Here is a 21,903-nt window from a genome sequence, read left to right on the forward strand (position 1 = left end):
CGGCCTCTACAGCCATCTGAAGACCCACAAGTAGACGACCCAACAGAGAAGACAGTCATACTTGCTTCGAGTGACTGCTGATGATGATGATGATGATGATGATGATGATGATGTTGATGGCCACCGTTAGATGTTACTTAAGAGTTGATATTACTGATTGTTCCTTTAAAAAGAGAATATATTTTAAGGACCATCATGTTCCTGCACCTAAATTAAAAAAACTATAGATTTGGGGGGAGTTTTCTTCAAAATTCTACATGCCTAGCATAAATATGTGAACTTGAGTGTCTCTGACACATTCAGCCTTCAACCAATTTGGGAAAGTAAATCAGTGATGACAAAGATTGTTGGATTTTTTGTTTTTTTGTTTTTCTGATTATGAGAAGTCATGATTCACAACATGAAACACAACACAGTAATACATTGGTTTATTTTAGGACAATAATAACTACATTTTGAAGTAAAACAAAAACATATTTGAAAAGAAGATAACAAAATATTCATTTAACTTTTAATTCTGGGAAACGATAGTAGAAAACATAAAAATATTTAGTTTGGAATGGTGAGATTAATAAAATACCAAATATTTTAACTTGACAATCATAAACAACAGATTCTCAGATGACCAACTACAACTTGATTTTGTCTGGTTTAGTATCTTATTCATTTCATTTTCTAAATAAAATGTTAATGTTCCAGTACATGAGTCGTGTTAAAACCCTGTTCAGTTTCCCTGCTTATAGAATACAGTTTGACAGTGATTCATGTTTTTTTTTTTGCAGTAAAATGACTCATTATCTGTATGAAAAACGTTAACATTCTCACAATAAGATACAAGTGTGTGTTTCTGTTTGTGTGTGTGTGATCCTGTACAGAGTCAACTATCATTTCAGCTGCTGTCTTTGTTCAGCAGTGTGAGTGTTTCTTGCTCCCTCCTCTATCTGACAAGAGACACTGAGGAGTCAAACTTAAACCCAAACCTAAATGCAGGATAGAGTGGTTCAGTGAATGTGGAGTGGAAGGTGTGGATGTGGATCAGTCTATCAGAGGAAACTCTGTAGAAGGACAGAGAGCCAGCAGACCAGTCCAGATACACTGCTACTCTGTCAGTGTCAGAGGAGAGGGAGGAATACATGGCTGTTTCTCTGTTATTGTGCCAGGCAGAGTAACGAGTGCAGTCCAGACACCAGGACTTATCATTCCTTCCAAGCCAGCAGTCATCTCCCTCTCCTCTCCTTCTGATTCCTCTGTAAGTCACTCCTATATAAACCCATCCTTTCCACTCAGCCTCCCAGTAACAGCGACCAGTCAGACCATTTCTACACAGCACTTGATAACAGAGATCAAATCTCTCTTGGTGATCGGGATATGGCTGCTTCTCGTCTGTCACCTCTGTCACCTTTCTGTTGTCTTCAGACAGGAAGAGGTTTCTGTGTGCTGTGTTTGGGTCCAGTGTGAGTTCACAGGCATCTGATGGAGAGAACAAGACACAATACAGCAGCAGATTATCATCTGATAGACCTGCTGTGTTTGTTATTTATTGATTTACTACCAACTTGACTGTTAAATTAACAGTTTCATTTTTGTAAAGAATTATTTATTTCGTTATTGATTCAAATTACAGGAAAAGGCAACCAACCTCTGATGGGGCTTAAATAAGGTGTAACAATTAGGAAAAAAATAATGAAAAGAGACTAATAATAACACAAATAGGTGAAAAGTAAATAAATTATTATTGTTATTATTATTATCATTATTATTATTATTATTATTGTTATACCTAGATGCTCACAACTCACCTAATGCAAGTCCAAATAAAGTCTCAAGGCTTTGAGCTGAAATCTAAGTTAAGTCTCAAGTTTTTTGTCACAAGTCTCAGAGACTCTCAAACCCTGACAATTATTTCTGAGAAATTTACAGACAGGTGATTATATGTCTTATTTAGCTATTTGTATATCAGGCACTGTGTAATAAAATGATAATGTAACCTAAATGAAGCTGTAGATAGGAACCACAAGTGTACATAATCACTGAATACATGAAATTACCCTATACAGGGAAAAACACAATGAAACACAATCAAAGCTCTTTTTTTTTTTTTTTTTAAATTGGTGAACATAACATGTTCGTAGGGACCCATATTTGATTCAACCATGCACCTCAGTGAGCTAACTAAGCTATGTGCTAAAACTGACCAATCCGAGTGTATTCTCAGGTGTCTGATAAAGACATTGCTGATCGAGCATCCTTTATTGTGATACTGACTTTGTAGCCGAATGTTATTACAAAAGGCACTGCAGCCGGTGCCATGCTGCTGTTGTGCTTGTCTGCACATCAGTGGTGGTGTTTAGGTACATCATAGGCATGCACTTTTATACAATGCAATGCCATTCTTTTACAGATGCTCATTGTTCATGAGTCACTAATCTTGAGTCCAAGTCGAGTCTGAAGACATTTGAGGGGAAGTCCAAGTCAAGTCTGAGTTCAATTTGTACGCAACCTAAGTGTAACTCGAGTGCGAGTCGTAAACTCAAGTCCCCGTCCCTACACACATACATACACATATATACAGTGGTATGCAAAAACAGATTAAAAAAATAAAACAGTGGGCCTAAATGTGGCATGTGCAAAGGTTTAGGCACCCTTCTTTGAGGCACACTTCTTCTATTTGATCCATTAGTGGGGTTTTTTCAAGGTCTACTCTCAGAACCTATGGTAATTGACTCGTTAGGCCTTAATTCAAGCCAGGTGAAGAACAGTTCCAGAGCTTAATAAATTCTCTGACCCTTCTAACCTCTCGGGATGTTGTACTTAGAATCAACAACCATGAAGTCCTCTAAGTAGCTGACTGAGGATCTGAAAATAAACATAATTGACTCTTACAAAACAGGGGAAGGCTATAAAGATATCTAAACGCTACCAGCTTGCAATTTCCACTGTCCGAAACATCATTAAGAAATGGAAGTTAAGGGGAACTGTTGAAGTCAAGAAGACCAAGAGAAATCTCTGATAGAACTGCTGGTAGAATGGTCAGGTATACAAAGTAAAACCCCCACATCACCTGCAGGAAGGTTTAGCAGGCACTGGTGTAGTGGTGCACCGGTCCACTGTGCATTGTTACTTGCAAATACATGAGCTGCATGGAAGAGTCATCAGCAGGAAACCTTACCTGCGATCTCATCACAAAAGACATCATCTTCAGTATACAACACAACACTTAGATAAGCTAGAGGCTTTCTGGAACACAGGGCTGTGGACTGATGAAACAAAAATGTAATTTGTTGGCCACAATCACCAAAGGTACGTTTGGAGAAAAAAAGGAGAAGCATTTGAAGAAAAGAACACCTTGCCAACCGTTAAGCACAGGGGTGGATCTAGTATGCTGTAAACCCTGCTGATATCCATAACTACAGACCTGTATCTCTTCTCCCCTATCCAAAACCCTTGAGCAAGCAGTTTCCAATCAACTCTCTCTCTATCTCTCTCAGAACGACCCCCTGGACCCAGTCATTCCTCTCCCCTGTGGACTTGCCTGCTGCCTTTGATACAGTTGACCACCAAATCTCTGAGCCAATATCTGCATTTCTTAAAGACATTAGTGCTCGGATGTCTGTGCACCACCTCAAGCTCAGTCTTGACAAGACGGAGCTACTCTTTCTCACGCAGACCTCCATCACCATTGACAACACCTCTGTGTTGCCCTCTCAGACTGCCAAGAACCTAGGGGTGATCCTGGACAACCAGCTGTCCTTCTCTGCCTACATTGCTGCGACGACCCGCTCCTGTAGGTTTTCTCTCTATAACATCCGCAAAATATGCATTACTTACGAGGGAAGCGGCACAACTCCTGGTCCAGGCACTTGTCATCTCCCGCCTAGACAACTGCAACGTTCTCCTGGCCGGGCTACCCTCTGCCATCAGACCTTTACAGCGCATTCAGAACGCTGCAGCCTGTCTGGTGTTCAACCAACCAAATTTCTCACATCACTCTCCTCTTCTGGTCACTCCCATCTCTGCTCGCATCAAATTTAGACACTGATACTCCCCTACATCGAACTGGCCCTCCCTATCTATAATCACTGGTCAGGTTCCAAACTCCTGCTCGTTCTCTCCGCTCCTCCACCCTCGCCCCTCCATCACTAGCCTACGCGGCCTCAGAAGTCGCTCATCCCAGTCACGACTTTTCTCATCCCTGACATTACAATGGTGGAACGAGCTCCCCCCTTCTATCAGTACAGCCGAATCTTAGCCCATCTTTGGCCAGAGTCCACTTGCATTCCTATCTATCATGTAACAGTCCTCACACATGGAGTGCATGCACATTTTTGAACTTGAAGTTTTCTGCAAGGAACGGTGGGAAACAATTCCTAGAGCAAGAATAGAAAGACTGTTAGCCGTTTGGAGGCTGAGATTTCTGCCAAAGGAGGTGTTACTAAGCACTGATTGACAGGGTGCCTAAACTTTTGCACATGCCGCATTTACAGTTTTATTTTTTCCCAATCTGTTAAAATCAGCAAAAACATAGTAACTGTGCGTTAAAATTTGCCGAAATATATAACGTTCAAGTTTGTTCCCTGCAGAGGTTCTTTTCACTTAGAAAATCAACAAAACATACAATTTTTTAAACAACTTTTGCATACCACTGTACACACATACATACATACATACAGTATATATTGTACAGATACACATAAATAAATAGATAAATATTTTGATTGTGTTATGGGGAGGGGCGCTGTTTGACAAATATTGATACAACCGTCATATGCCTGCAGTATAGGTACATTAACATATATTCTAATTTAACACATTTCACAACTTATTTAATTTCATGATTTGACGGCCCTCCCCCTCTGCCTGTTGACTTGCTGTCTTGTTTCCCTTCAGGGGAGGTTATTGGCAGAGTGGGCCAGGTCGTCAGCCAACTCATATCACCTGGGTAGCTGGGGCTCCTGGGGTATATAAGCTGTTGTGCTAGCTTAATGGCTCTCTTTTTTCTCTTCCTTCTCCTCACTATGTTTGGTCCCAGGTCTCCACCAGCCATGTGGGGCTAAGCCGGCATTTATTTTGCACCTTTCAACACGCACACACACTACACTTCATTCATCCATACATTGCAGACATCACTGATGGTTTACATTCATTCCCACTGATGCCTTTTGGTTTGTTTTAGGTTTATTTTGAGTTTAATTAAGTTAAAATAAATTACTTTTTGTATTTAAATTCATGTGTGGACTCCCTCTTTGTCACATACTAGACCCGGGTTGTGACAATGATGACACATTTCCACGATCATCTTCATTCACAGTAGGATTTAAATGAATGAATGTCACATACTGCTGTGTAAATGGGCTTTCTATCTAAATAGTTGAATGTGTGTTGCTTTGTTTTCATGAATCAAACTAAATGCACACTTACATTTCCTCAGACCTGGTTTCAACCTCTGCACTCCACCATGGTCCACACTGGGGGAATAAACAAAGTCAGACCAGCAGATTCTCTTTGATGATGGAAACATGGACATTTAATAACCTTCACTATGAATGATTCAGTGTGACAGAGAAAATGTGTGTGACTCTCAGCCTTCTAGCAGACGTTGCCTCTCCATACCTGAGAGAGTCCAGTCTCCAGTCTGGATCCTCCAGTCCAGCAGAGAGCAGCTTCACTCTTGAGGCTCCTGGATGATTGTAGCTCAGGTCCAGCTCTCTCAGATGGGAGGGGTTGGAGCTCAGAGCTGAGGCCAGAGAAGCACAGCCTTCCTCTGTGAGCAGACAGCCTGACAGCCTGCACACACACACACACACACACACACACACACACATGCACACATACTCACAGTTGGTATAGTTTATTCATTGTTTATTACTGAGGATTACTTTTGGCTACTTTTAGTAAAAACTGCTGCAGTCACCATTCCAAACTTAATGATCTGCTTTGTGCTTTCATTTGGTCAGTTTGGCAGTTCTTGAACCAGTCTGCTGCAGAATCTTAGAAAGCCTTTTTAGGAGGGGAAATAATGAAATATACTGATTGAAACCAGAATGCAGTTCATAGGAGATAAGTGCTATCTTATCTTAAAATAATGTTAAAGTCCAATTAACACAACTGGACTTACTTTTTAATCTGAACATAATATCACAGGTGAGGAATCTATTCACTGATGTGAAGCTGAAGCTGTAAGTAAAGCAGGATTTAAATGGTCATGTGTTGACCAGGTTGAGGAATCCTGACCTGAGAGTCTCCAGTCTACAGTGTGGACTCTCCAGTCCAGCAGAGAGCAGCATCATTCCTGAATCCTGCAGGTCGTTGTTACTCAGGTCCAGCTCTCTCAGACTAGAGGACTGGGAGCTGAGAACTGAGGCCAGAGCTTCACAGCTTCTCTCTGACAGCTGACAGACACTCAGCCTGAAGAATAAGTGATGAAGACAAACAACAACTTTAAAATTTTGTCTATTTTCTCCCCTGTTCACCACTGCTCATTTTTAGAAAGGCCACTGCAAGAAAACGTGTTCTTTGTTTAGATTATCAAACGGACAATGGATCATCTGTTTGTTTCTGGCTGCTAGCGTTAGCATTAGCTAGCATAGCTAGCGTTAGCAACATGGCTAACGTTGCTAACACTAGCAGCCAGAAACAAACATAGTTAGATGTTTGTTTCTTTTGTTCCAGCAACAAACATAGATGTTTGTTGCTGGAACAAACATCTAGATGTTTGTTTCTGGCTGGTCCTGGCTTCCTTATAGCTCCTGGTTCGTTTTCTGGCTGCTAGCGTTAGCGTTAGCAACATGGCTAACGCTACCGCTACCAATAGCTACCGGGGAAAACTATCCTATTCCTCTTTTGGTTGCACTTCCTTTGTGCTGTAAATCAAGCCTTCATTCTCCCGGGAGATCGTACCCGGTGGCAGACAGAATTGCATAGCGAAAGCGAGGCTTATAGGGAACCAGTCTAAGCGCCGATGGTGTCATTATTCTATACCCATTACACTGTGCAATCAACATTTACTTCATAATGATAAGTTAAGCAAAACAGTTGTCTATAAGGTCTTTAAAGGCATGATTTTACATGGGTAATGTGAAAGTAATCTAACGTGTTACATTTAATAAAAGGGGCGGCTGTGGCTCAGGAGGTAGAGCGGGTCGTCCACTAATCAGATGGTTGGTGGTTCGATCCCTGGCTCCTCCAATCCACATGTCAAAATGTCCTTGGGCAAGATACTCAACCCCAAATTGCTCCCAATGGTTGTGCCAGCACCCTGCATGGTAGCTTGCCACCATCGGTGTATGAATGTGTGTGTGGATGGGTGAATGTAGGCATTGTAAGGCGCTTTGGATAAAAGCGCTATATAAATGCAGTCCAGTCCATTAATAAAGGCTAACTAAATAACGTAACTATATACTATTTAGGGCGAGTAACGAAGTAAAGTAACTAGTTCGTTTCAACAGCAACTTTCCCCAACACTGCCTGGGACACATTTTAACTTTATCTATTCTGATCAAAAATTTGGTTTCATTAGTTAAGATAAATTTGTACATTTGTAATTTGTAAATTTGTAAATTTGTATCTGACTAGAGCAGGTGGTATTGTTTGCGGAGCGGTGTGCTTTTATGAATCGCTGTCACAATATGCAAATGATCAAAGGAGGTGGAAGTACAGGGAAAAAATTAATGCTAATAACGTCCCAATATTTCATGTTTATGAATGAGAAAACCCTACCATGACTGTATCTGCATCAATAAAAACATTTTTAAAAAATCATAGAAACAGAGAAAATCCTACACAGGTCAGTTGTTTATTTACTGACATTAACCTGCATGTAAAGCAGGATTTAAATTAGGGTTGGGTATCGTTTGGATTTTAACGATTCTGATTCCGATTCCAATTCTGCTTATCGATTCCGGTTCTTAACGATTCTTGATTACAATTCTTTGAGGGGCAGGGTCAAAACAGGTCACATGCTTATTTCACAGACATTTTATTTTATTTTTTTTTAAATATGAGTTTACACAAGTCATATTCAGAAACTTTTAACTTGTGCGCACATTAAAAAAAACAAAGACCCGGGTATTTTTCAAGTCTTTGTAAGTCTTTGTCACTCAGACTCCGGTATGGCCGGTATGAAGGAAGGTATGTATGTTGTCTGTCTCTGGAGCTGTATGTGTGTGTGTACAGTTCAATCCTACCGCACTTGAAGTAGGTGTGGAATATGTGTTCCTTAATTCACAGTCTTCTTACTGCAGGCAACAGGTTCTGTATCTTGTGGGCTGGGCTCGCCATCCAGTACTGGATTAGTTCAGAGAGCTAATACCTTTAATAAAAACTCTAATACAGCTAGCGGACTTTTAGATCGCTAACGCTTTTAGCATAACTCAGTGGAGTTGAACATAGTGAAAATTAGCATCACGGCTAGCGGACTTTTAGATCGCTAACTCTTTTAGCATAACTCAATGGAGTTGAACATTGCGAAAATTAGCATCACGGCTAGCGGACTTTTAGATCACTAACGCTTTTAGCATAACTAACTAACTAATAAGAAACAGGAAAATTCTTCTTCTTCTTCATTGGTTTTACTGGCAGACTACAAACCAAAGGTGCATGCCGCCACCACGGAAACTGAAACTAGCGCGAGTGAAATCTGTTTAGGAACCGATAAGCAGAATCGAAATTAAAATGTCTTAATGATTCCTTTGGAATCGGAATTTTGGAACCGGTTATAATTTGGAACCGGTTCTCGATGCTCAACCCTAATTTAAATGGTCATGTGTTGACCAGGTTGAGGAATCCTGACCTGAGAGTCTCCAGTCTACAGTGTGGACTCTCCAGTCCAGCAGAGAGCAGCTTCGCTCCTGAATCCTGCAGGTCGTTGTTACTCAGGTCCAGCTCTCTCAGACTAGAGGACTGGGAGCTGATGACTGAGGCCAGAGCTTCACAGATTCTCTCTGACAGCTGACAGCCACTCAGCCTGAAGGAGAGTTAGTGAGGAAGAGGAACAACAACTTTGAAAATGTCTCTATTTTGTCCTTGGTAAAAACATACTAATATAATTAATATACAGTTATTGATGCACCTACAGAGCAATGTTGGAGGCTTTGACCACTGGCAGCAGCCTCAGAAGAGCCTCCTCTGAAGCAGAGTATTTCTTCAGGTCAAACACATCCAGTTCTTCTTCTGATGTCAGTAAGATGAAGACCAGAGCCGACCACTGAGCAGGGGAGAGATCGTCTGTGGAGAGACTTCCTGATCTCAGGTACTGTTGGATCTCCTCCACTAGAGAACGATCATTCAGCTCATTCAGACAGTGGAACAGATTGATGCTTCTCTCTGGAGATAGATTCTCCCTGATCTTCTCCTGGATGTACTGGACTGTTTCCTGATTGATCTGTGAGGTACTTCCTGTCTGTGTCAGCAGGTCTTCTAGGAGATCCTGATTGGACTGCAGTGAAAGACCCAGGAGGAAGCGTAAGAACAAGTCCAGGTGTCCATTTGGACTTTGTAAGGCCTTGTCAATAGCAATCCTGTAGACCTCTGTTGCAGAGGTTTTGCTGAAAAGCATCCACAGACCTTGGAAAGTCACTTGTGGCTTGGGCATTACATTCTTGTTTCTGTTAATAAGTGACAGGACCACATGAACAGCAGCCAGAAACTCCTGAATACTCAGATGGACAAAGCTGAACATCTTGTTCTTGTCCTTGTCCTTCTTCCGCCCACGCTCCTCTTTAAAGATCTGTGTGAACACTCCTGAGTACACTGAGGCTTCATTGAAGTTAATGCCACTCTTTTTTAGATCCTTCTCATAGAAGATCAGGTTGCCTTTCTCCAGCTGGTGAAAAGCCAGTTTTGCAAGTGACTGAATGTACTGAATGCTGTTTTCTGTGCCATACTTCTTTTTCGTCTGATCGATCTGAAACACCAGGAATTCTGTGTACATCTCAGTCAGGGTCTTGGGCAGGTCTCCTCTCTCATTGGTTTCCAACAGATCCTCCAGAACTGTAGCAGTGACCCAACAGAAGACTGGGATGTGGCACATGATGTGGAGGCTTCGTGAAGTCTTGATGTGGGAGATGATTCTACTGGCCTGCTCCTCATCTCTGAATCTCTTCCTGAAGTACTCCTCCTTCTGTGGATCAGTGAAGCCTCTCACCTCTGTCACCATGTCAACAAAGTCTCCAGGGATCTGATTGGCTGCTGCAGGTCGTGTGGTTATCCAGAGGCGAGCAGAGGGAAGCAGTTTCCCCTTGATGAGGTTTGTCAGCAGTACTTCTACTCTGGTTGGCTCTGTCACATCAATAGAGCACTTTTCACTGGCAATGAAGTCAAGTTGAAGGCGGCTCTCATCCAGTCCATCCAACACAAACAGAAGTTTGAATTTACTCTTGTCATAGTTTTTATTTCCTGACGTCTGTAGTGTTGTGAAGATTTCATTAAGAGCCTCCTCCTTGATGTCTTTGGTTTCCCAGATGCATCTGTGAATTAGTTCTGCAAAACGAAACCTTTCTCCCTTCAGTAAATTCAGCTGGCGGAAGGTGAAGGGGAATATGAGATGAACATCTTGATTGGCTCTCTCTTTAGTCCAGTCCAGGATGAACTTGTGCACAAGGAATGTTTTGCCGATTCCTGCAATCCCATTGGTCAGTACTGTTCTTATGGATCTGTGCTTTCCAGAAGGTTTGAAGATGTCGCTGGGTTTGATTGATTCCTCTGTTTCCACTGGCTTTCTTGATGCCATCTCAATCTGCCTGACCTCATGCTGCCTGTTGATGTGTATGTCACCCCCGTCTGTGATGTAGAGCTCTGCGTAGATATCATCCAGATGTTTCTGATCCTTCCTCTCTAACCATCCTTCTTGTTCACACATAAACTTGTCCTGGAGGTTAGAATGGAGCTTTTGTTGGTACCATGTGATGAGTCGTGGAGGCTCTGTTGTTCTCACCAGCAAATCTATGTAGAACAAAGTAACATCCATAAAAACTAAACTACAACTAAATGTATTATATATATGTATACTTACTATACTATATGTATACTTTTGCAGGTAGCAGCACTAAACATACTTGTGAGACAAATAAAAACTAATTTGAAGCTCAGTGGGGTTTTTTTTGCTAAAAGTTGGTGCTCTGAGAATAACAAACATGTTCTCACTGTCAACATCAATACAATGTTTCCTTTTAAAATTACAAAAAAGGAAGGCAACATTGTGAAGAGAGGCTTCCTGATGACATGCAGCCTTAGTGGATCAGACAGGTTGTGATATCAGGCAGAGCAGACTGTGGATGATATTCTAGTATTCAGATATTTCATTACAAGTGTAGCAGCTAATTAACTGTGGATTGCTTTCATTCAAAACATTTTTTAACTCCCTATTTTCCAGGGAAAGTTTTTGATGAGGACACATGCTTTTTGACGCACCCCAGCTTCACAATCACACATTTACACATTTACACCTGGGAGCTGCCCAGTACAACCACAGTCTTCTACTGGTGGCCACTGAGCAGCTCCACTGGAGCAGTTGGGGGTTCAGTGCCTTGCTCACAGGTATCTACAGTTGTTAAAGAGGAGGAGCATTACTGATTCACTTTATTATGCAAGATTCAGTTGTTCAGGGATTTGAAATGCTGACCCTCAGGTCGCAAGCCCCATTCTGCACCTGTTACTCAGATGAATCAGTACTTCAGGAGCCGTATTCACAAAGCTTCCTAGTACTAAGAGTTGGTCCTAATGGTGAAAATCTAAGAATTTTTATTCTTAGAATTAAAATAAGATTAAATCCTAGTAAAGATAAAAGCTATTCAAGAAGCATCTTAGCCCTTAAGAGAGCTCCTAAGGTGAAAAACTGTTCAGAGTAGAGAGGAGGACTTTTAGGAGCTGAGGAGCAGCAGAGGAGAAAATGGCTGAAAGACACAGAGGAGGAGAAATGTTCTCTAAACGCTGAATGACAGTGAGATAATAAAGCTACAGATTAGATCCTGCAGGATAATGTTTGTTGCTGATCTCATTAGAGATGCACTCACATCTCCCTCTCAACAAAGCTAACTATTACACAATTAACACTATTGTAATACCCTTGTCTTACAGCCAGACTTGAGAATGTGTATTATTTTTTTTATATTTTATTTCTAAATGCATATTTCATTTTGAATTCATATTAATCCACAATTTTTTGGAGAAATAATTCCATGCCTTTAATATATTTGACTGTGGTTAATCATTAAAAAAAATTGTGTATGTGAATGTAAACAACCAAGCTTTCTGTCAATAGTTATATTTGATAGGAACAATTTTTTCTCAAAGACGCACTGCCTTCTCAGCCAGTGGAAGCTCCACAGAGCCAGAAGAATCCAAAAATAACTGCTGACAGAAAGCCCGGTTTTTTACAATTCTTTCCAGATAACATACTGACACCGGCGTGATTATACTGTGAGCGTCGTGTTTTGCAAAATAACGTTTATCATAGTTTTCAAAGACTGTCACGTATGCTCCTAGGTTTCTATTGCAGTAGAGTCAGAGGGGGAAACCGGATGTTACCAGAAGGATGGAGCAGGCGTCTAGTGAAGGTATGGTTTGTACTAATAGTGATTATGACCGAAAAGATGATATTTGGGCCCAGGGTTCAAAATACCAAACTATTCCTTTAACTGATGGTTTAACTCATAGCAGGTTGATTGTAATTCTCTCACATACTATTGATAAGATACATTTTCATGGTATAACTAGGAGAGAGAAAGCAAGTAGCCTATGTTTTACCCTAGACATAATATTATTCAAGATGTAACTTTCACCTGTGTTTTCCTTTGTACTTAATGGTGTGCTGAAATACTTGCACAAAAAACACAGGCCTAGGGCGAAAGTCCAGGGCTAAGAAACGATTCACACAGGCAAATTCCAATGTGGGATAACCCCGAATTTAGCCCAGGGCAGCTGCCCCTGCTCCAGAGCAGGTTAACCCCGACTTTTCAGGGTTAACCCCAGAAAATCGTTGAAAACCAGGGTTCTCTGTTGCCTGTGTGAACAAGGTTACAGACATCCCACCTCTCCCTGAAGCTCGAGGAGTCTCCTGTATATGACCATTAGCTCCCTGACACCCACGAGTGATGACAAATCTCCCGCAAATCCCCGACCCAATCCACAGACGATAAAAAAAATGAAAATAAAATCCCTTCTTTCTACTCCAATGTGCTTCACGCAACCTGGTTGATCCCTGTTCATGTCAGTCTTGTTAGCTGACCTGTCATTTACACATGTGGGCGGGCTTACCAACCGGTGAAGTGCGCTCGACTTCCATGAGTCTGTCAAACTGCGCGCGAAAAAAGTATAAAGTAGAAGTATAAAATCCACTTCTCATCTGATTAGATGAAATTGTACCTCTGCCTGAAGTCTGTTAAAAACAATTGGAGTTTTGCCCGCTTCACTGTCTGCAACAGTGATTTTTTCTGTTGCCCACGGTGGTTTGAATGATTGTAAAGACAAATTGAGGTGAGTCTAGAGTCAGGTCAGGTCTCATGTGCAGCATGGTATAGGCTAGAAAACATGTTAGATTACATGCCTATAGCCTACAGTAAGTCTGGAGTGGTGAAGTGAAAACTGTTTTAAGGAACCAAGTTAGATTAAATTGCTTTAACATGAAAGAAGGCCTAACATACCTCTATTGTGTCAAGTGATAATATCCTAACTTATTCAGCTTATCAATTTTAAGTGGTTCATTATTAAAATTAAGTACAATCCTGTACCATTTACAGAGAGGAAGAACAGGGCATACTTTATGAGAAGAGCAGAAAGAAATGAACCTAATGAAATATTTATTATTTATTTCAATGAAAAAAGATATGAAGAATTGAAGCACCTAAAGCATTTATCAGAGATAACAAGAGCAGCAGACTGTACAGAGCATAGAGATAAGAGCAAGAACTAGACAGACTAGAGAAGAAAGCCTGCCTTGAACCACTGACCCCGTCCAGCCCCCATGAATCACATGGCATAGCAAAACGTGCTAAAGACTGTGACTGATGGAGGCTGGACACCAGGCAACACGAACCCTGCACTCGCCGCATATTATCAGGTCAGTCACACACCTCCCTGAAATCAGTTTTTCTAGGGTGGGATGTCTGTATGGGCAGAAATATGTGTCACTAGAAACTGAAATTTAATTATTTATATTTGAATTTGAATTGCTCAACTTGAATAATTGCATTAAACAACTGAATTTGAATCACATAATTTGAATTTATATTGTTTAACTTGAATAGTTGCATTGACAAACTGAATCTGAATAGCATCATTTGAAATTGAATTTATTAGTTTGAAACTGAAATCCAATAAACTTGAAACTGAATGTAATATTATGAAATTGAATTAATTTGCTCTGAAACTGTATTCAGTTCTCACAATTCAAATTCTGTTCTTGTAATTCAAATTCAGTTCTTGCAATTTGTAGTGGAAATATACTGTGCCTACTGTTGAACATGCGATTAGTTTGACTTGCCTGAACATTTCCCTGAATAACCTTCAGACTCGTGAGAGTAGCTGCAGCTGCAGGATGAGCATACCAGAATTAAGGGAGTTAGATATCCTGCCTGGAAATAAAGTAATTAATATGTCAAAAAGGAGATGAGCCGTGGCTGCATAGGACAGTGATATGTCTCTCCCTTTTCACGTTTTTGGCCTGAAAATTGCAGATCCCTTCAGTTCTCTGGACATGACACTCCGAGCTGAACGCCATCAGTCCGCCTCATCCATGATCCAAAGAAACGTTCTTCAACGTGTATCAAGTCCATAGATCAATGGGAGTGAAGGAAATGGTCAAAAACATACAGTAGGTGCTGATTGGTGCTGACTGATCAACGATTCTCTGGGGTTAACAATGAAAAGTCGGGGTTAACCTGCTCCAGAGCAGGGCCAGCTGCCCTGGGCTAAAGTCGGGGTTATCCCACTTTGGAATTTGCCTGTGTGAATTGTTTCTTAGCCCTGGGATAAGCGCTGTGTGAAAACCACTTGTGATGCAGTTTATTTTAAACAGTTTATTTAAACAGGGATTTTCATTTTTGACAGTATAAGTAAACTACACTTTTATTTACTGTAGACTAAATTGTGTGATTATCACATGCGATTCCTTGTGTGCATTCTGAATGACTAAAAGAGGCGTGTTGAGATTTGTCCTGATGGACCAATGACAGCGTCTAAAAGAGAGCATCATACCTAGCAACAGAGTGGACCACACCTCCTCACTAAGATAAACGTTCTGTCCATTCCTCGCTCAGAATCGCTCTGAGAACTTTCCTAAATCGCTCCTAAGCTAGAACTCCTTGCTAGGAAGTTTTAGGCGAAGTTAAGACTCTGAGAAGATTCTCACAATGTTTGTGAATACGGCTCCAGGAGCTGTGACATCAAGTAAAAGAAAAATATTTACTAAATCCTTCATCGTTTTAACAGCCAAACTAAATGGGCAGTGACAAGACCAACATGACAGCCAGGACGAGCCAGAGAATAGCTTTACCTTCAGTCTGACTGCTGTCAGTGGGAAGGTGAGGAAGAGGAGCAGACTGTGGTTGAATGGAGGAAGATCCTCTGTTCTCTGAAGTCTCCCCGACATCACTGACATCCACTGAGAGAGAGAGAGAGAGAGAGAGAGAGAGAGAGAGAGAGAGAGAGAGAGAGAGAGAGAGAGAGAGAGAGAGAGAGAGAGAGAGAGAGAGAGAGAGAGAGAGGTTACTAGGGCTTGAATTTAACACTAGCCAACCAGCCAACAGCTCCTATTCATCCTACAACTCTTTACATAAATACTGAAGGACTGAAGGAAGTGAACATTCATCATGTTTAGTTTTCATTTTGACACAAACTGTCTTCCTCTGTGCAGACCCATACATGTGTTCCTGTTTATTTAAACCTGAACCATTGACCTGCTGTCTGTCTCTCTGTCTCATCCATGTTTTTCACATGTTCATATTTTTTATCTCCCCATGACTTACCTTTGGGTCCTGAGCTGCTGTTTGACAAACTCTGCACTAGATCATTCCTGTTGATCTTCATCAAAACCTTCTTGGTCACCTCCAGAGAGTGTTGGTTGTAGGTCTGCACCATCTGATCCACTGTGTCCTGCCTGTTTGCCTTCTCCACTTTGCTCTTTTTGATGGCTGGGAAACCTTCCAGGATGTCATCCTGCTGCAGGAACCACTGGAAGATCTTGAGCTCTTCATCTCCCAAATCCTCCAGTGTTTCGATAAGGAGCCTTTTAGTTTTCGAGAGCTTTTCTTTATCCGTCGCCATCGTTGCTCCCTGGTAAATTCAAAGGATATTTTCAACTCAATTATGATGATGATGATTTAAAATGAATCTCATCTCATCTCATTAAAACTAGTATTAAGTAGTAGTAAGTATTATAGATATGGAAGTCTTGTAAAAGTACTTTGTCAGCCAGATCACAAAAGGCAATTGATAATGTAATTGGTGATATTTGTTCTATTGTCTGATCATATATAACCCTTTGGTGCAAACACACAGTACTTGTATATGTATGAATTTCTTCACCAAAGTTAGAGCAGGGTGATTCCCTTTTTCTCTTTAACATTCCTTTTATTTCTGTGAACTGGTTAATATTTTTATCTTTTATTTCCTGGCTGTAACTCTTTCCAGCACCATGATGCCAGTAAGTGGAATGAGCCACCTGATCTGAACATCACATGTTCTTGTTGCTTTAAGTAAATATTATCTTTATTTGACCTTTTGCACATTGTCTTGTGGTACAAAATTAGTTCAAAATACATGAATCTGGCATTTGCTGTTTAAAAGTATATCAGTTCTCTTTTCTGTGAAAGTGGAATAGAAAATCAGTAAACATACATGTCAAGTCTGATAGAAGGGTCTGTGGAGGAATTTTATATATAAGCTGTGCCCCACCAGGCCTGTAGGTGTCACTGCAGGCTGGTTGCATGTAAGTTTCTACTTCCTCTGTTAGCTCCACCCCCGAGCTATGTATAAATACTGACCGGAGCCTGTGTCCGCCGGGAGAAGGACCATGCCACTGCTAGGGTGATGAGCTTTCTCCTGTGCACATAAAATAAAGCATCATCAACAGCAGTCAGCTGAGTTTGTGTATTGATGAAATTCCACGACAGTCCTTCACTACATCTTAACAGGATTTTATGCATGACATTTGATTCCTCCTGAGGTTTCAAAGAAAAAAAATAAAAAATCATCCTTCATCACTACATGTGAAAACACAGAGCGAGCACTTTTACTGCACTTTCTCTTCTCTAACTTTACTATGGAATTCAACATAGAAAAAACTGAATAAAAGTGAACACTCTTTACTTTCACATGTAGTAAGAAGGATTTTAATCCTTAGGAACAAATGAGACTTGGACTTTGTAAAAAGCAGGGTATTGATATGTCTTGTTGTTTTGTACACTCAGTGTATTAACAGTGGATCAAGGCCATGTTCAGTCATTTGACAGCTCTGGGGAAGCTGTTTTTTAGTCTTGTGGTGCGTGCATGTACTGTCCTGTATAGCCTGCCAGAGAGTAGTTTGAAGAGGTGGTGGGCAGGGTGAGCTGGGTCACGGATGATGTTGGAGGCCCTGCCCCGACAGCGGGCCTGGTGATTTCCTCGACTGCCAGCAGCTGTGTCCCTATGATGTTTTGGGCCGTCTTGATAACCCTCTGCAGAGCTATCTGGTCCTTCCTGGTGCAGCTGGCATACCACGCTGTGATACAGTACGTCAGGATACTCTCCACTGTGCACCGGTAAAAGTTCACAAGAAGGTTCTGGGGCAGTCTGGCTCTCCTCAGCTTCCTTAGGAAGTAGAGGCGTTGTTGTGCCTTCCCGATGACAGTGGAGGTGTGTATGGCCCAGGAGAAGTCCTCAGTGATGTGCGCCCCCATGAATTTAAAACTGGAGACTCGCTCCACGGCCTCGCTATCAATGAACACTGGGCCGAGATCTGTTCTCCTTGTCTTCCTAAAGTCCACTACAATCTCTTTTGTCTCCTTGTTGTTAAGAATGAGATTGTTGGCAGAGCACCAGGCTATCAGGTTTCGTACCTCGTCCCTGTATGCTGACTCATCATTGTTGGAGATCAGGCCCATGACTGTCGTGTCGTCTGCGAACTTGATGATGGTGTTTGTTGCATGGACAGGTAGACAGTCATGGGTGAAGAGCGCATACAGGAGAGGGCTCAGCACACATCCCTGTGGAACACCAGTGTTCTGGGTGAGGGTGGAGGATGTATGCTTTCCTAACCTGACAGTCTGGGGATGGTTGGTCAGAAAATCCAGAGTCCAGTTGCAGATGGTTGAGTTCAGGCCCAGGCTGTGGAGTTTGGACACTAGTCCGTTGGGAATGACAGTGTTGAATGCCGAACTGAAGTCCAGGAAGAGCATCCTGACGTACGTGTTTCGTCTATCCAGGTGATCCAGGGCGGTATGGAGGGCAAGGCTGATCGCATCCTCTGTTGATCTGTTTGCCCGGTAGGCAAACTGGTGCTGGTCCAAGGTGGCAGGGATGATACGTTTGATGTGGGCCAGAATCAGCCTCTCGAAGCATTTGGCTATCACCGGGGTGAGTGCGATCGGGCAGTAGTCGTTCAGGCAACTCACATTTTTTTGCTTGGGGATGGGCACAATGGTTGTAGATTTGAGGCACGTCGGAACAACAGCGAAGGTCAGGGAGAGGTGTTGAAAATGTTGGTGAAGACCTCTGCCAGCTGGTCGGCTGGTCGGTAAAAACTTCTTAGAGAAGGCTCAGTTTGGCCCCGAAGTCAAATGTTGGAAATCTGAGTACAATTAACTAATGAATATTCATATCTGTGAGCATTGAATACACATCTTGAAAGATTTCACAACATCATCATATACACAAATGTTACGTTTGACACCAAAGCTCCAAAGCGAGATTCAAACTCAGAAGTACTTTCAAGTGAACCACAGCTTCAGAGCTTGCTTTGTTACGGAAAATGTCACGTGAACGATGACGTTCGAAGCAGTGACCGCTTCATTCCCGCAGTGAATCACATGACTGCTTCGATTTGCAGAGTACCGGGTTTGTCAGATTTGAAACGTATTCGCGGCTTTCCCTTTAAAATGAACTGTAAGAATGAACAAATCATGGGTTGTAGTGTTAGTATAGCGTCGTCGTTGTGGACAGTCGATTAGATTGCGTTTATTTCTGTCATGATGGAGCCAGAAAGAAAGAGCTGCCGTTCCCCAGTGTGGGAATATTTTGAATTTACCCTAACAAGGTTGTCATATTACACAAATGCCTTTGCCTAAATAACAGTTTCACTTGATTTCTGTTTGAAACAGACATATAAATGCCCAACCAAATCAATGTGTTTGTGCAGCACATTCCAGATAATAGCAAAATACAGGCTATTTCAAAACATATTACTGAATTACCTCTGCCCAAGTGAACCACAGTCTGTCCTTAAGCACTTTCTCCCTATTCTTCCACTTTATCAGGGAGTTGTTGTCTTTATTTATCCCTTTTGTTCTTCTGTCCTTGCGTTTATTATCAAAAAATATTCACTCTCACACTCAATATTTTATTATTAAGTTTGAACCACTGAAAAACACAAACTCATGCACACGTATTTTCACGTATGTGGAATCGAACCCGGGTCTACCATGTGGGTGGGCAAACACTTCCTCTGTCCACTATACAGACCAGTTACCTATAGGGCTCATAGACTATAAAGCTGTTACTAGTTGTCTGGTTTACTGTGCTACACTCTGTTCACCAATAGCGGTGATATGTCTCATCTCATATGAAGCTTCAAGTGCTGAACCCATTTTTGACCCAGTGTGTCAGAAAACCATAATGCTTCAGAAAGCTTCATTTCGCCATCACTAGTGGTTCCCTGTTTTCACTTCTTTTATTTCTGTGAACTGGTATGGCAAAACAGGTCTGAAAGTCACACTTCCACTTCTAGCACATAAACAAGTGCAAACAATACATAAAAAAAAATAGTAATCCTGCTGAACTGTTTTTAAGTGAATTGGTTTCTTTATGTTATTAAACCAACAAATGTAACATTGAAATTATAATACTTAATTATACTTATACTAAATTATAACATTGAAGAATTTCGGTGTTATAGTTGAGCGATACTACATGTGAAAGCACAGAGGGAGCAGTTTTAGTTTGCTTTCTCTACTGTAACTTTACTATGGAAGTCAGTGAAAAAAAAAGCCTGCTGAAATGTGAACCGTCTGTACTTTCACATGTTGTAACATGTTGCATACCCACTGAGTGTAGAAACTACCAGGACAGCCTGCACTTTCCTTCAAATAGACCAAGCAGGTCCATCCACAAAGAAAGATTTTAAGCCTTTCAAACAAATAACACATGGACTTTGTAAAAGAGTTTTGTGCTAAATGGAGTGTATCTCAGTATTGGGAAAATGGTGCTGTTTTTCACTTGGTGTACTAACAGTGGTTAAAATGTCTTTCAGTCAAATTTATTTAAGTTAGTTGTCAGATCAGTTCTGAGATTTCCTCAGATTTTACCAAGGAAATAAAGTGTGTGTGTGCCTGGTGTTGATCCAATCTGGCAGCACTAAAAGTAATACATGGAAAACATGTCAAACATGACATCATCATGTCATCGTCAACATCATCTTAGAAAAGATTCATTTTGGCCCCAAAGTCACAAATTCAGAAATCATAGCACACTTAACCCTAATTAATATTCAGATATCTAATCATCCACTTCCAAAACTTCATATAAATCATATAAAAAATATATCATACAGTCATACAGTTACACAAAACAATTCCTCACTGTTCACTTATCAAACATGTCTAATGTTTCCTGGTAGGATCCTTACCTGGTGAATTCAAATCCAGATCAAGTCAAAGAGACTTTCTGCCTTCATCTGTAGAGGAAACACTGACAGACTTCAGTCCTGGTGTCTGTGTTCATTTGATCTGAGGCTGCTGTCATTTCCTCATAACCTACTCATAGAAACGTCAGTCTGACATCAGAGTTTTGGCCAGAAACCAAGATTAGAGGGAGTGGCTTTAATGTTCGTCCAATACATGAGATACAACATCATATACAGTGAATTAAAGAACAGCCTTAGCACGAAAACATACCGCATGAAGGTGGGGACATTTCATCACATGTACGTTTTACTAATTAAATACAATGTGAGTTTTAAATTTTTATAAGAAGTAAGAATCAGAATCAGATTTATTGGCCAAGTCAGTTTGCACATAGAAGGAATTTATTTGCTCCTGTAGGTCACATTTAACATAAAAGTAAAACAAAATTATAAAAGAACAAGAATATAAAAATAGTAGTAGTAGAAATTAGGGTGTGCTGCCCCTTTAAGAGAACTGATGGAATCGCCTGTCCTGCTGTATGTGTGCCTTGTTATTGTTTGGTTTCCATAGTAACAATGCCAACTGCTGTTTTTTCTTTTCTGTTCATTTTCTCCTAATCCCTAAACAACATATGTCTGTAAGTAATAATTAACATTTGTTTAGACACTTACCTTTATGTGTTTCTCAGCTTTAATACTTACCTTAAAGATCGCTAGTTTCTTTTTGCTTCTTGTTAATTATAAAAACGTTAGCAATGCTAATCGCGTTAGCACGCTATGGCTTTTCCAATGTTAAGTTAGCATTTGTGCTAATCGCTACCTGGATACATACTATCCAGTTCATTGAACATCAGCTACTCCAGCTAACCAGCACATACATATGTTTATTTGTGTTATGTGTATTTGTATCCTACTTGTTTTGCCTCAATATATGTAGATGAACAGAAAGTAGACACATTGTAACTTGTAATTTATTCACTTGTATTGCAGTTTCAAAGTGCTTTTAAAAGTAAACATCCTGAAACTTACTTGCTGCTTCTTGGATGTTTATGGAAGAAACCTGTTAGCTATCTGCCAAGCTAGTCAGCATCTCA

General features: G+C 40.9%; 1 protein-coding gene across 2 annotated transcripts; it reads right to left on the reverse strand.

The window, feature by feature from the left end:
• Positions 1–413: 413 nt before the first annotated feature.
• LOC139646839 (NACHT, LRR and PYD domains-containing protein 3-like) lies at positions 414–20,907 on the reverse strand. Of its 2 annotated transcripts, XM_071522604.1 has the most exons (10): positions 20,813–20,907; positions 16,977–17,034; positions 15,960–16,266; positions 15,488–15,595; positions 9,072–10,938; positions 8,789–8,962; positions 6,232–6,405; positions 5,611–5,784; positions 5,419–5,465; positions 414–1,470 (listed from the first exon to the last, which is right to left on the reverse strand). In XM_071522604.1, exons 3-10 carry the CDS (start codon positions 16,255–16,257, stop codon positions 938–940), a joined length of 3,375 nt encoding a protein of 1,124 aa, XP_071378705.1. In that variant the 5' UTR covers positions 16,258–16,266; positions 16,977–17,034; positions 20,813–20,907; the 3' UTR covers positions 414–937. The 2 variants fall into 2 exon arrangements, with proteins under 2 accessions (XP_071378705.1, XP_071378713.1); XM_071522612.1 differs by lacking the exon at positions 16,977–17,034 and having other exon boundaries at positions 20,813–20,891.
• Positions 20,908–21,903: the final 996 nt, after the last annotated feature.

Source organism: Centroberyx affinis, unplaced genomic scaffold (genome assembly GCF_046629955.1).
Source record: "Centroberyx affinis isolate AG114_WGS23_722 - 3 ecotype Tasmania unplaced genomic scaffold, CSIRO-AGI_Caff_v1 ptg000098l_1, whole genome shotgun sequence".
Taxonomy (NCBI): Eukaryota; Metazoa; Chordata; class Actinopteri; order Beryciformes; family Berycidae; genus Centroberyx; species Centroberyx affinis.

Coding starts and splice junctions, on each gene's coding strand:
- LOC139646839 (XM_071522604.1), bottom strand. CDS start 16,257: ATGGCGACGGATAAAGAAAAGCTCTCGAAAACTAAAAGGCTCCTTATC. Junction 10,939..15,487: donor TGACAGCAGTCAGACTGAAG/GTAAAGCTATTC, acceptor TGTTCTACATAG/ATTTGCTGGTGAGAACAACA. Junction 5,785..6,231: donor TGTAGACTGGAGACTCTCAG/GTCAGGATTCCT, acceptor GTGTGTGTGCAG/GCTGTCAGGCTGTCTGCTCA.